Source organism: Mustela lutreola, chromosome 6 (genome assembly GCF_030435805.1).
Source record: "Mustela lutreola isolate mMusLut2 chromosome 6, mMusLut2.pri, whole genome shotgun sequence".
NCBI classification, from domain to species: domain Eukaryota; kingdom Metazoa; phylum Chordata; class Mammalia; order Carnivora; family Mustelidae; genus Mustela; species Mustela lutreola.
In genome coordinates this window covers 29,881,877-29,894,945 of record NC_081295.1, presented here as the reverse complement: position 1 = coordinate 29,894,945, position 13,069 = coordinate 29,881,877, and the positions used below count along the sequence as shown (strand labels likewise).

The window sequence follows — 13,069 nt, the reverse complement described above, 5'->3', positions numbered from 1 at the left end:
TGCGCTGAAGTACAGACGTTGATTTTAACCAACGCCGGTATCGAGGGTGTCCCATTAGGGTAGGGGGAGTCACCCTCCAGGGTGGATCAGAAACGCTAAAAACTTTTAATGACTCTCATCCCCTGACATCTTTACCTTCAGGGAGTTCTTTAGTAAACACCACGACCTAGCAGAGACCCCCTAGCTCATGATTTCCAGTTTAGAGAATAGGGGACGTTAGAAAACTTACTACTACTATCCTTTTGGTAACACACAGACCACCTTCTAGCATTTCTTCATCTTCATACTGTAAGTATTCTGTCATCAGAAATTACCTTATGGATGGATGATTATTTTTATTTCAAAAGAGATGATCGATTCATTTGAATCTTAATTAGCTTGTAGTTTAGTTACTGGAAGATAGGTAATAATATTTCAATTTTGATTTGCCTAACTTTTTATTGGAACCATTCCTGTGACCATCAAGGCAGCTTTCAGTGGCCTTAGAAACTTACTAAACAAACAAACAAGCAAAATGAAACACACAGAAGGAAGGTGATTGAGAAATAAGTGATGCCTGGAAGTCTTACCTGTTTGTTTCCTTCTATTTAAAACCCACTGGGGATTGCACAGACTAAAATTTTTAAAAAGAAAAAAAATGATTCCAGGGCATATAAAGCTATTCCAATTCAATTTCTTAATTAAGATACACGTATTTTTGGCATCTAAAAATTAATTAAAACTCTAAGTGTCATTAATCATCAATGCAGCAGAATGTTGGTGGAACAGCTGATATGTGTTCGGAATCACAAGGGATTGCATAGCATAGCATTCATAGTTAGAAAGAGTGAAGTGCAAGTATGCAACAGTGTGTTTTTAACTGATATCAGCTCTGACTTTATTCTCTGGCACCTCTAATGCCAGGATGAACAGCCTGTTTATTTTAGCTTAGCTTACACACAACAGGCCACACACATGGAAGAATAGGTCAGGTATTACTGTAAGATGAGGTTTCTCAAATGTCATGTAGCAGCAGGACTTTGGTGACAAGTCAAGTGGAATCCTTAGAAAGAATTCCATGTGGAAAAATTTAAATATAGATATGGTGTGGAAGAACCTTTCAAACACCTTTGAAATTCAGGTTGTCCTGGGATATGTATTTGCTGTTTCTTACGGAAAGGTATAGGCATTGTCTTTTTAAACGTTATGCTGTAGGCATTATTACACATTTGTACATGCCCCAGCAGGTGGCAGCTAACTAGAATAAGATTCATTTTCACTGGGAGAATAGAAAACTAAAATTGCTTCTCAAGTAATAGTACCCAAGAATAAGAGGTCATTAGTGTCAGTAAATATAAAAATACAGTGAAAGATGAAGCTAATGGCATTTTGTTATTGTTGTTGGAACAAGCTTTACATAAACATGATGTGCATTTTGTTCTTTGCTAATTTATCATAGGTTTGATATCTCTTCATGTCAGCCTTGTGTGTGTGTGTGTGTGTGTGTGTGTGTGTAGGCTTACTTTAGATACAGCATCTCTGTGTGTGCATGTATGTGTGCATTTGCAGTTTGTCGTCTCTGCTTTGACCTTGGAGCCTACAGAGCTTTGGCTCTTAGATATCAAGGTTGCCATATGGTTAAAATACATAAAAAGCAAATGAAGCTTTGCAATAAGGTGTGTAAATCTCACTATTGCTAAATATATGATTGTCTGACACCAAATCATATTTTTTCCCTTTGAGAAAAAAGAAAATTACAAAACTGGGACAATTTTTAAAAGAGTTCAATATGGTCAGTGACCACTATATAATGACTATCAATCCTTCATATAGCTAAGGCTATAAGGTATCAGAATTGGGGAGAAACTTGCAATAACTTCAAAATTGCCCTATTCTGAGGTATCTTCTCTATTATCAAGTCCTTCTGTTCTATTATTGGGGTGGTAATCTTAGGATTTTGTTGTTTTGATTTAGATTTTGGCGGGGTTTTTTTTGTTTGTTTGTTTTGTTTTTAGGGTTGTTGTTGTTTTTGTCCTAGGAGTGAGCAAAGTTTAATGAAAAAGAATGAGAATTGATCTGATTACCCTTGTAATAGATGAAAAGCTGAAGGTGGAGAATTCAACCAATAACTAATTGTATATTTTAGAAATGTCTTTAGCCACTGACCATTGGCAGCATGCTCTTCAGTATTCTGAAATCTTGGTGGTCTTTCAGGCATTTTTAAAAATACTGAGCAACAGTAGTTTTGTGCTTATGAGGGAACTCACAGTTAATGTAGATGGCTTTTGTAGTAGTATGCCCTGAAAAGGATGACTATTAGCACATCCTGGGTAAGCTAAGCAATCCCAGTAAGTCACACTGAAATATACACACAACACAGCTGGGAAAATGATCCTCTTGACAATGTGAACAATGCAATAACTCATATTCCCAGACTCTGTGTAGTAGAAATATTCACTTTGTCACTTCAAATGGCACATTACCCATTCAATGTACTACTTTGAATGTACTACTTCAGAATAAATCAATGCCTGGAGCGCTGTCCGCGGTCCTGAAGAAAGGTCGTCTCCTATCTTGCAGAAGTTCAATTAGACAGGTGGACTTGCTGTCTGTGATGCTGAAGTCTTTCAGATTAGTTGATAGATGTAAATGAACCTAATTTAGCATATGTGCAAAATGGGTGCTTTGGGGACCAATTAATAGTAAGAAAAATTTATGATAGACTTTTTACTGTTTAATATACTGAGTAAGAACTTCATGAATCTGGAAGCTTATCTTTCACTTTTCCAACTAGATATCCAATAAATAATCCCACAAAAGCCAAATAGTTTAGAATGCTAGTTTTAAGTAGAGAAGTTACAACTGTAACATCAAATTCCATTATGTTAACAGAATATGTGAACAAGGACTTACGGTGCATTTTGTTTTCTCAGGTTTTATTAAATGCTAACTAAACGGTAAAACTGCAATATTTTGATTAGTCACATTAGAACATGCTATTTTCATGCAGTATATAACAATCATATTGACAGATGAAAAAACTAAGAATATTTACTCTTGCTCTGGCTGTCATTATTATATCTGCTAGGATCAAAAAGAGAAAGAACAAATAGAATAGGATAAATGAAACAACAAATACAGAATGTATTGGACTATACATGTCTTACAAGAGATATTTTAAACATGGACTGAAGGAGTCGCTAGAAACCCTTGGTTTTAGCACAAGGTGTTCCTTTTAAAGTGCTCAAATAGTCAGATTATTTGATTGAATTGCCTGCTACACTGCAGAACTAGTCATTCATGATACTTATTTTTGACACTGCAGTTATGCCTCCATCTTTTTTTTTTTCAAAAAAGTCAATGCCCACTTAATGCTCTTGCAAAATGTAGCTTTATTTTCAAATCAGCATTTTATAATACCTTAAGAAAAAATAGAACAAGAAAATCACTATGATGGAATGAAAACATTACATTATTTTCTTGCTATCTGGAATAAATAGTACTCATATCCCTCCTTATTAAAAGATTAGATATTCCTCAAATAAGGTAGAATCTTATAATTTTTTCATAAGGTTTAACCTATGCCCTGTTATTTGGTTATGAAAAGCAGATTAATTTTAAGAAACAGATCTAGCCTTTTTTGCTACTTTCGTGCTACTTGATCACTTAAAATATTAATATGTTTAATATACTTATTAGTAACTATCTCAGTTTCATTTATGAATGTAAAATATTAGGACTGGGTATTTTAATCTCTATGCCTGCATGACAGCATATTACTTATTTCAACAGCAAAATGTATTTTCATGTTAAAAGAATATATACTTGTGTACTTTTCTTTTCCTTGAATAAATTGCACCTGATGAAAGCCAAGTCAGTCATTGCTTAAAGACTAAATATTCTGACCAGAACACCAGACAATAATAAGGCATTTTTAGGCAAAACTGTGACATTCAATGTTGCCCAAACTATGATCCCATATTATGCCTCTGAAAGAAAAACATACTCAAAAAACCAAAATGAGAAGAAATTTGGGCATGAATTATTGAAACCTTTGGAGTTTGTTATACCAAATTAAACATCATCGTCTTTATACATAGGCACAATTATTTTAGGTGAGCTAAAAAAAATGTGTGGAAAAGTACGATTCCTTCATTTTAATTCAACACTTTTCCTCCTAAAAGACCACTTGAAGACTTTTTTTTTTTTTTTTTAAACCCCTGGGTAGTAATCACGGAATGTCCACTCAAGTTTTTAAAGACTATCTTAACTTCTGCAATTGTACTCCAATCTATATTCACTCCTGGACCAAAATTTCAGAATATAAAGACTTTCTTTTAACCTAAAGACAGGTTATATTTGTAGTCAATTCCTCTGCCTTAGACCACTTCCTTTTTTACAACTCCTAGGCAAAGTGACTTTGGTTTAGCTTGTCATTTATTAAAATTCATCAGCTGATTGTAAGAAGTCCGTTTGCATACATCAGTTACTCTCTTAGCAAAGACTCTTACGGGAAATAAAAGCAGTTTCTTCCGCGTAAATAAATCCGACTTCTTTCTTGAAACTCAAGGCGGGCGATGAGATCGGTTGCATAAGAGATATTGGGAAGCTTGCTGGCAGGGAGCCTTAACAGGCAAGCAGCTATCTCAATTTTTCTCACTTAATCTTGGCTTCACGTCAGAAGCTGTGCAGCAGTGCAGTAGAATAGGGCCTGGCAAAACCTTTGCGAGCAAAGCGCCTTTTGTGCTGGTACTGTGGTTCGCTACCGACGCCTTGGAGGTTTCCAAGGCTGGATTTCCTATTGATTTCCCCCTCCTTTGCTTCCCCAGGCTCGCGCGGCCGGACGTTGTGGGTGTGCGTGCTGGATTTCTCCCGGATGCTCCCCGACTAACATGGATGTCCCACCATCCCTTGCAGTGGAAGGTTGCTCCTTGGCGCAGTGAGTGAGGAACATGCAGCGATTGCTAATGGGTTTGGGAAGCGGAGACTCCTTCCTCTCTCTGTGACCATGCCGTGATCGTGTCTGCGGCCACCACTCGACGCATCCTCATTCCTACCCGAACCGGGAGCCTAACGCTAGATCGGGGAAGTGGGTGCCGCGCGTGTGGACACAGAAACACCATGAAGATTATTTCCCCGATTTTAAGTAATCCAGTCTTCAGGCGCACCATTAAACTCCTGCTCTGCATACTGTGGATTGGATATTCCCAAGGAACCACACATGTATTAAGATTTGGTAAGATCCCTCATCTCCCTCTGCTGCCTGGTATCCGGCTCCGAGGCAGCCGGATGTAAACAGGCGGGCTCCCTCTGACAGGCGGGTGGGCTCAGGGCATTCCGACCTGTTTGCAGTTCCGGAGCCTCCCGGGGTTTTAAAGAAGCCCCGCGTGTCATTTCATTTCCTTTTCTTTTTCTTTTATTGAAAAAAGAAAAAAGAAAAAAAGCCCCGGGAGGGTGAAATGAGTGCCAGTGTGTGGTAGTGGTCGCTGCGTTACCTCCACACCGCAGCCCGAGATTGCTGATGACGCTGGGGGCACAGCCGGCGCTTGCGCCCGCTTGTCTCCCCGGGAGCCTGGCGGGCTTGGCGGGCGGGAAGCGCGCGCCGGGGCTCCACGCCTCTCCGTTTGCGGGGCTCGAGAGGCAGTACCTGGGAACTCTTCGGCAAGTTGGCAAGTTGGCGTCTGTCCGCTTCGGTCTGGGACCGGGACAGGTCCGCAAGTGAAAGGCGCGAACCCTTTGGATTTCTTTTGTGAACAGAGAGCCTTTTAGGTGAATTTCCCCGCTTTCCCAGCCCCTAGTGCCCTTAAGGGGACACGGCGCTTTTAAAAATAGTGTTGTAAGGTAAAAGCCTCTACTTAGCAAGAGGAGGCTTTTTTTTTTGTTTGGGGCTTTTGTTTTGTTTTGTCTTGTTTTTAACTTGTGAGTCCTCCTCTCACAGCTTTCTGACTGCGCGCGTCCTGATCTAATGAATGATTAACAGCGGTGATTGGGGCGGAGAGGAGTCGTGTATGGGAATCTAAGTATGCATCTTTATTTCATCGTGGCATGATAAAAGAGTCGACTGGCAGTTATATACTAGAGGAATCTATCACTTTCCTAAGGTATCAGGGTTCCTGTAGAGCGCGCAGGGAGATCTAAACGTGGGATTCCGTGGAAACGCTGGTCAGAAGGTTTGCTTGGAGGAAATGAAGCGTGGGCAAACTCAGCTGCTGTGGATGGCCAATGGAGTTTTAGTAGGAGCAGAACTAGTGAGGGAAAGTTCCCTTAAGTAGATAAGAAGGAGAGAGGAGAAAGCCAACCAGGTAAATGCTCCCACTGTGGGTGCCTCCTTTGACAGATCAAGTGGATTTAGACCAAAGAGTGCAAGTAACCATATAATCCTGAGCATGTGTTTTTGAAGTAAAAACAGATCCATTAAGTCAGTCAAATTTAAATTGAAGTGATTGCCTGCATCTCCTATCATGTCCACAGCATCTTTTCTCTTTCCTTTTTCCCATGTGCTTTTTCTGTAATGATAAAATCATCTTTCTCAGGCTTTGTGAAACCAGAGTAGGAATGTTTTTCACATATTAAAAAGGGAACCCTACCTTCCCCTCCCCCATTCAGCACGTTAACACTTGGAGTCCAGAAGGCTGATAATGACAAAGAGAGACAACAGGTTATATCTAAATTCCTACTGTAGCATTTTTTTCCTTTCTTCATGCCTTTAGATGGTACTTAAGCACGTTGCTCTTAGCAACAAGCATCCACAGGAATGCTGTTCCTTTGGATGAGATTAAACAGGTCCCTGTATCATGGAAAATGTGTGTGCGTTCAGCTGTCCTCCTTAAAGCATAGTAAATGTTATAGTATGGTAGTTTTGCCCAATATTTTGAGTAGTACAACCTACTTATTTGGAATAGTGAGGAATCTTCTGAAATGTGTTTGGGAATGAGTGTACCTTAGTGTGTTTGCTTTCGGTCTGGGTGGGGGGAAAAAAAGAAGACTTGGAACAGAAAAACTGCCACCAGTAATCTAAAGATTTAATTATTGCTGGTCTGGTCTTGCAGCACAATATTTGCTGAATCATTAGATTGTTACATTCGCTGATCATTTCATATCTTCATATTAAAAATCTTGGCGACTGTTGCAGAGTGTGTAGCAGCTTTCTAAAAGAGCTGACACACACACAAAAATATATGTTCCTAGACCAATGCTTACTAAGAATGTCCTTAAGAAATAGGAGAGTAGGCAAAGACCTTCTCACAGTGTCTTTTTTTTTTTTTTAAAGATTTTATTTATTTATTTATTTGACAGGCAGAGATTACAAGTAGGCTGAGAGGCAGGCAGAGAGAGAGAGAGAAGGAGGAAGCAGGCTCCCTGCGGAGCAGAGAGCCATGTGGGGCTAGATCCCAGGACCCTGGGATCATGACCTGAGCTGAAGGCAGAGGCTTTAACCCACTGAGCCACCCAAGCGCCCCTCACAGTGTCTTGATACCCTAAACCAACAGCTCAGTTTTTAGATAACCTGTTATTTTCTCCATTAACTTCAAACATCTTCCACATGGAGATCTATTTTCTCTGATTTCTGACCTGGGTTATGGGGAAAGATAGTGTACATTGTAATCAGTAGACCATTTCCCCTGTTGGGACTGTTTGGATGCAATGAGTATTTTGGGGGGTTTTGTTTGTTTGTTTTTTTCCTTCTGGGGAAACTTGTTTTGAGTGGATTGGATGGTCGGTTGGGAGTGTATAAGCCATTCTGGAGAAAGGTTAACTTCAACTTTGACTCAAAGGACCAACCAAAGCCTCACTTAGCTCCTTGTCTTTGTCTTGTAAGGGTAGGGTTTGGATTTGCTGCTGAAACAGCTACCCCTGAAACAGTGGCCTGCCAGGTGCAGGTGAGAAAAGCTGTCTCCACGGAAGAGGTGGCAATTAGTCCTTTTCCCCTTCCCCCACAGGCTAGGCTTGACTAGGAGCTCAGCCACCCAGCAACTCCATTTTGGTGCTATACCAACTCCTGAGCCCTGCTAGGAAGCTTCCCCAGCCCGTCTTCCCCTCAGGTGGTGGAAAACCACCCTCAAGGGCTCTATGCTGTCTTTTCTACCCCTAACCCCCACTCTCCTGGTCCTTTAAACTCTGCCCTCCATGCCCCCTCCCCCCACCCAAGGCCCTGACCCTGTGTCCTCCTTTCAAAGTCTGGATTGAGGAGCTGTCTGCCCTGGGTGCTGACCCTTGCCTCATCCCTTGCATTCTCCACCCCCCACCCCCCACCCCTGCCCCTTCTGGGTACAAAGTTGACTCCCTTGCGCTGGGGCTTTCTTGCTCCTGCTCTCTCATTTCTCTCTCCCTCTTCCTCTCTTTCTCTCTCTCTGGCTCCAGCGCTGCTCTCCCTCCTCTGTCTTATACACACACATACACACACACCCCACACAGGCAAATGCATTCTTGCGCTGCAAGTCTGACACTTTGGTACAATGACTCCTCTCTAGTGCCCCCAAATGTAGGCAGCTATGCCTGGGAGCGCCTCTTTCCTGGCACACACCCCTCCCACTTTGGCTGGCTCCCCCTGAGCTTCACACCCAGGCCTGTTCCTCCTATGGCTTAGCAAACAACTCCAAGAGAACTTGTCTGGAACATTGACCCTAGGGCGGTTTCCCTATGCTTTAAGACAGCCGAGGACAGTAGGGACGTATAGTCAGCCAAGAGTCAGCTCCTCCGAAGCCAGAGGGCTGGCGCCTCTCCGTGGGTTGGGCCGTTTCTGTCTTTGATCCTAGCTGTGCACATCTTGGCTTCTCCACAGCGCCCACCTAGTGAGAAGATATCAGGGGACAAAGTGGATCCCGGACAGTTAGGGTCAGTTTCCCCATTCCAGGTCAGGTCAAACGTTCTCAGAGCCAGCTTTTCCAGGTGCCCGTGAAACCCCCACTCTGGCTGCTACCAGGCTCCGCGGGTCCCAGGGCCATGTAAATGAGGCACCTTTGTGTCTCTGCAGCTGCGTCCTGGTCCCGAGGGTAGTTGGAGAGGGCAAAGGCAGGATCCTTCCGTTCTCGGGGGCTGCCCCCAATACCACAGTCTCCCTGCTGAACTACTGCAGCTCTCGGTACTTGAACACTGCTTCTGTTACAAGAGCCGCCCTTCCTTCCTGTTCCCTTCAGACCTCTGCTTCTGGGAAAGCGTGGGTGTAGAAAGTGGCTCTGCCTGGGGTTCGGTACTGGGCTAGAAATCCCTTTTGTAGTTTGGGGGTGTGGGCATCTCCTTTGAGCAGTCATTCCTCAAGCTGCCGGTCGTTGCCAATCTTCGAGGTCTGGTTATTTTTCAGTCCTGATCTGAACTGGCATTTAGAACGCCAGGAGCGAAGACATCAACCCAAACTTTCTCCCAAACTCTTGGGCAGCTTCTCCAAACTAGTCGCGTCCGAGGAGCTGAGCGTGTGATATAGGCCATTTCTTTCCTCCAGCTGCTTTGACCTAGCTTTTCTGTTAAGCTTGCGGGTAGAACGGCTTTCTTTAAAGGCTTCGCGGGCGAGGTCTTCCCCCAGATGCGCTCAGACCTCCTTGCTACTGCGCACGGGCCAACACTGTGGCGCAGCACGTAGCCACCTCCCAGCACACATGCCGAAGGTGAAGACAGCTAGCTCAGGGACAGCTCAGATAATAAAGCCCACAACGTGAGAAGGAGTGGAAAGAGTTCCTATGGGAATCCCCCTATTCGCTGGACATCCCATGTGCTCCCACATATAATAATTAGTAGCAGATGTACTACGGCATCAAGGAGGGTGAGTGAATTGACTGAGCTTAGAAGCCGCCACTCTCTACAAGTTCTTTGAAAGAGATTTTTCTTCTTTTGGGAGGTGAGGTGGGCGGGAGGGAGGAGTGGCCTTACATCTGGGAGCAGGAAAACTGGCTCTTGAGAGGCGGGGATGGGGGAGTAATAGCGGCTACTGTTTGAAACAGATAAAGCCGGGAACACCTGCTCAGCTGAGCTCTGGAAAGCAGGGGAGGGAAATCTTTCCAAGAAATAGCCAATACAATGGCCACTAAAATATATCTGTTTTTCACTGAAGTTCTCACTTATTCTTAAAGCTTCAAAGACTAACTCTTATGTGATCCATCAACAGAGGCACACTCATTTCAGAAAATGACTTTGAAAAATGATCTTTTCGTCCTCTAGAAATAGCACCCCTTCTCCACCCAGACACATGGAACTCAACACATTTTCAGGCTTTGTGAGGTTGTCTTTCGGAAGTGAACAGGGGTTTATATGTCAGTAGACATTTCTTTAGACAGACACCTTCTGCTTTTTAGTTTAATTCAAATGATTATTGCAGTGTGTTCATTCCCTGAATTCTCAAGTGACACTGTTTCAACATTTACTCAGCACAGGAAAGTTAATGTGACTTGCTCCCACACAAAGGAGGAACATACCATAGACCAAACACAGGATGTATCATTGATTATCAGAGCCCTTTCAAGTCTATTCGCCATTAAATAAAGTGTTGCCTGTGATATAGATGACATAATCTTTGATTTTCCTTTAATTGTCAAAATTTCTGATACAGAAGATGCTTTGCTCTTTTGTAGTACAAATTAAAGGGAGAGGAATTCATTTTTCTCTTTCTGTTCTTGAGATTTTATTGTGTTATTGTAGGTCCACTTACACTTGTTCCCTGAAAATTATCAATATCCATTTTTCCACCTCAGAATAGAAAGCATGGTTCACTCTTCTTCAGCTGCACTGTATTGAAATCATCAGTCCACTGCCTCCATCATACCCAGGGTTTGTGGGAGACCTTAAGTTTTCCCCCAGTAGATTGATCTGATGTGTTGAAATGGAATTGTTGATTGTCTTCTATTTGGGTGATGATGTAGCATTATCTTCTACAGGCATTTGACTCATAGTGCTGTTATCGAGGTACTAGAAATGCTTCAAATGAACCTTAAACCCTAAATCTTAGCATGAAAGGTAAGGTCAAAAGCCCCTGAAAGGGAAGGAAGTAGGTGCATATCATCATTATTGACTGGCCTAGATTAAACACCAAAGAGGAAGATTTCAATCTGATAACGTCATAGGGCTTCCTGTTTTTCTTTGCTGCTTCTGTTGACAATTTTGTAAGGTAATTAAATTGGCTGATTGAAGTCACGGTGGTCATGGGGTGATAAAGACCATTTGGATTTAATGGAATTTAAAACAACAGAGCACTGAACACAACTCTTACCGAACAAGAATTTTAATGGCCCATTCTGGGTGCTGACTAAATAGAATGCCCTTAACAAGTTTAATCGAAAGGGCAAGACAGATTAGCACTATCCAGTCTTTATGGTTGAAGATTGGGGAATTAAAATTATCCCTTTAAAAGACTCATTAATGCATTATTAAGATTTAATGTAGGTTAAATAAGCTTTCCTTAGATCTTCATCATATATGTGAACCTAGGTTTAGGAGCAAGTGTCAATAAGAAAATATTTTTAAGAACTGACCTAACAAATTGAATTATATGTCTCCTACTTCAAACACAAAAGGCACTTAAAATTCTTTGAGAGTATACAGGGTATTGAGGGTAAGTGTTGATAATGAATTCTTTTCTGTAACTGAAAAGAACAAATTTGACTTTTTGTTTAAAGTTTCATTATTTTTTTACTTATAAACAAAGCTTATCTGTGGTAGAAAAACTACAGAGGTAATAAAGTTCTCAGTATAGTCCTAGGTTTTGATCTTTTATGTTGTCTTTTTAATCCTGTCCTTTTCTCTCTCTCTCTCTCTTTCTCTCTCTCTTCCTAAAAATTCAGCATTGGGATTACCACATTTTAACCCACTTAGGTCCCTTCTCCCTCAAAAAAGGGTACTTCCCTGCTTTACACTGGAAACTCTGACGGACAGCCAGTCCCAACATGAAAGTCAAGCCTCCATCTATTATGAGATTATTCACACACTTTCAGCTGTTTCTTTCCTTGTGGAATTGTCTACTGAAAGCTGTCCATTCCTCTGATAATTAAAAAAGAAAAACCCCAAACCCAAGTTTTCATATGAGAATCTTCAAGATTTTAATTGTACACAATTTAAAAATCTGTTTTAAAAAATCGGAGTTGACAAAATCGAAAGCAGCAAGCAGCCTAGAAGTCACCAGTTTTCACCTTCCAGCCCACCCCACATCCCACAGGTTCTCTAAGGAACACAGACTTTTCTCACTCCCTGTTGATCCCCAGACAAATAAGTCTCCTTCGACTCTTGCCTCACAATTTTAGGGCCAAACATTTCATATTGTTGTATTTTCAAAGCAGTAAGTTTAAAAGCCATTGGTTTAGTAAAACCAATCTGATAAAACCAATATGAATAGAAGGTTAGAGATGATCATCAAAATCTATCCGTAAGATTTTTTAAAAATTTTCTTGTTATTTTTGTATTTGGCCTTTGATGTACCTCTGCATTTATGACAGCATTCAAATATAGTGTTTGCTTATAGATTGATTTCAACCATTTATTTCCTGAACTAACAACTCAACATTCTTCTCTGGATTTAGTGGAAAGCCAGGTCACTAGACAGCAGCAGGGTTTATATGTGAAGATCTGAAAAAGTCTGGGGAGGGGCTCTGGGTAGTGGGTTGGTTATATCTACTTTTGGCTCAGATCATGATCTCACAGTGCTGAGATGGAGCCCTTGCATTGGGCTCCCTGCTCAGCTTCCTGCTTCTCCCTCTCCTTCTGTGCTTTCTCTGTCTCTCTCTCTCTTTCAAATAAATAAATAAAATCTTAAAAAAAAAAAAAATGAAAGAGTCTAGGAGGCTGTGGCTTTCAGTTATTTTCCCCACGGACACATGTAATTCTGTCAGTCTTCCCTTTTGGTTACACATATGCCCTCTTCCGTAGCCTTGTTATAAGACAAGTATTTTCTGGAAGGGAGAACACATAGTCTCTAGACCGTAAAGTTAGGCTAAGTTTATTATATTGATTGATTCTGTCTGTGACAGAGATGCTCAGATATAGAAGAGACTACCTCATCCCTAAGGGAGTGCTGAGTGACTAGCACTGATGTGAAGGGGTGACTGAGAAAACAGAGAAACCAAATGGCACTGCATACAGTCTTTTCTAGATTTACTGCCAGACATCTCAG

The 13,069-nt window shown here is 41.6% G+C and overlaps 1 protein-coding gene across 3 annotated transcripts in view; it reads left to right on the top strand.

Annotated features, from left to right (window-relative positions):
• The window catches only part of GRIK2 (glutamate ionotropic receptor kainate type subunit 2), a 644,466-nt gene that overhangs the window by 726 nt on the left and 630,671 nt on the right, over window positions 1-13,069 (top strand). For all 3 annotated transcript variants that reach the window (XM_059176999.1, XM_059177000.1, XM_059177002.1), the window contains exon 2: window positions 4,809-5,215. In XM_059176999.1, coding sequence (XP_059032982.1) covers window positions 5,101-5,215 — 115 coding nt within the window. In that variant the 5' untranslated portion in view covers window positions 4,809-5,100. The remainder of the gene's footprint in view (window positions 1-4,808; window positions 5,216-13,069) is intronic.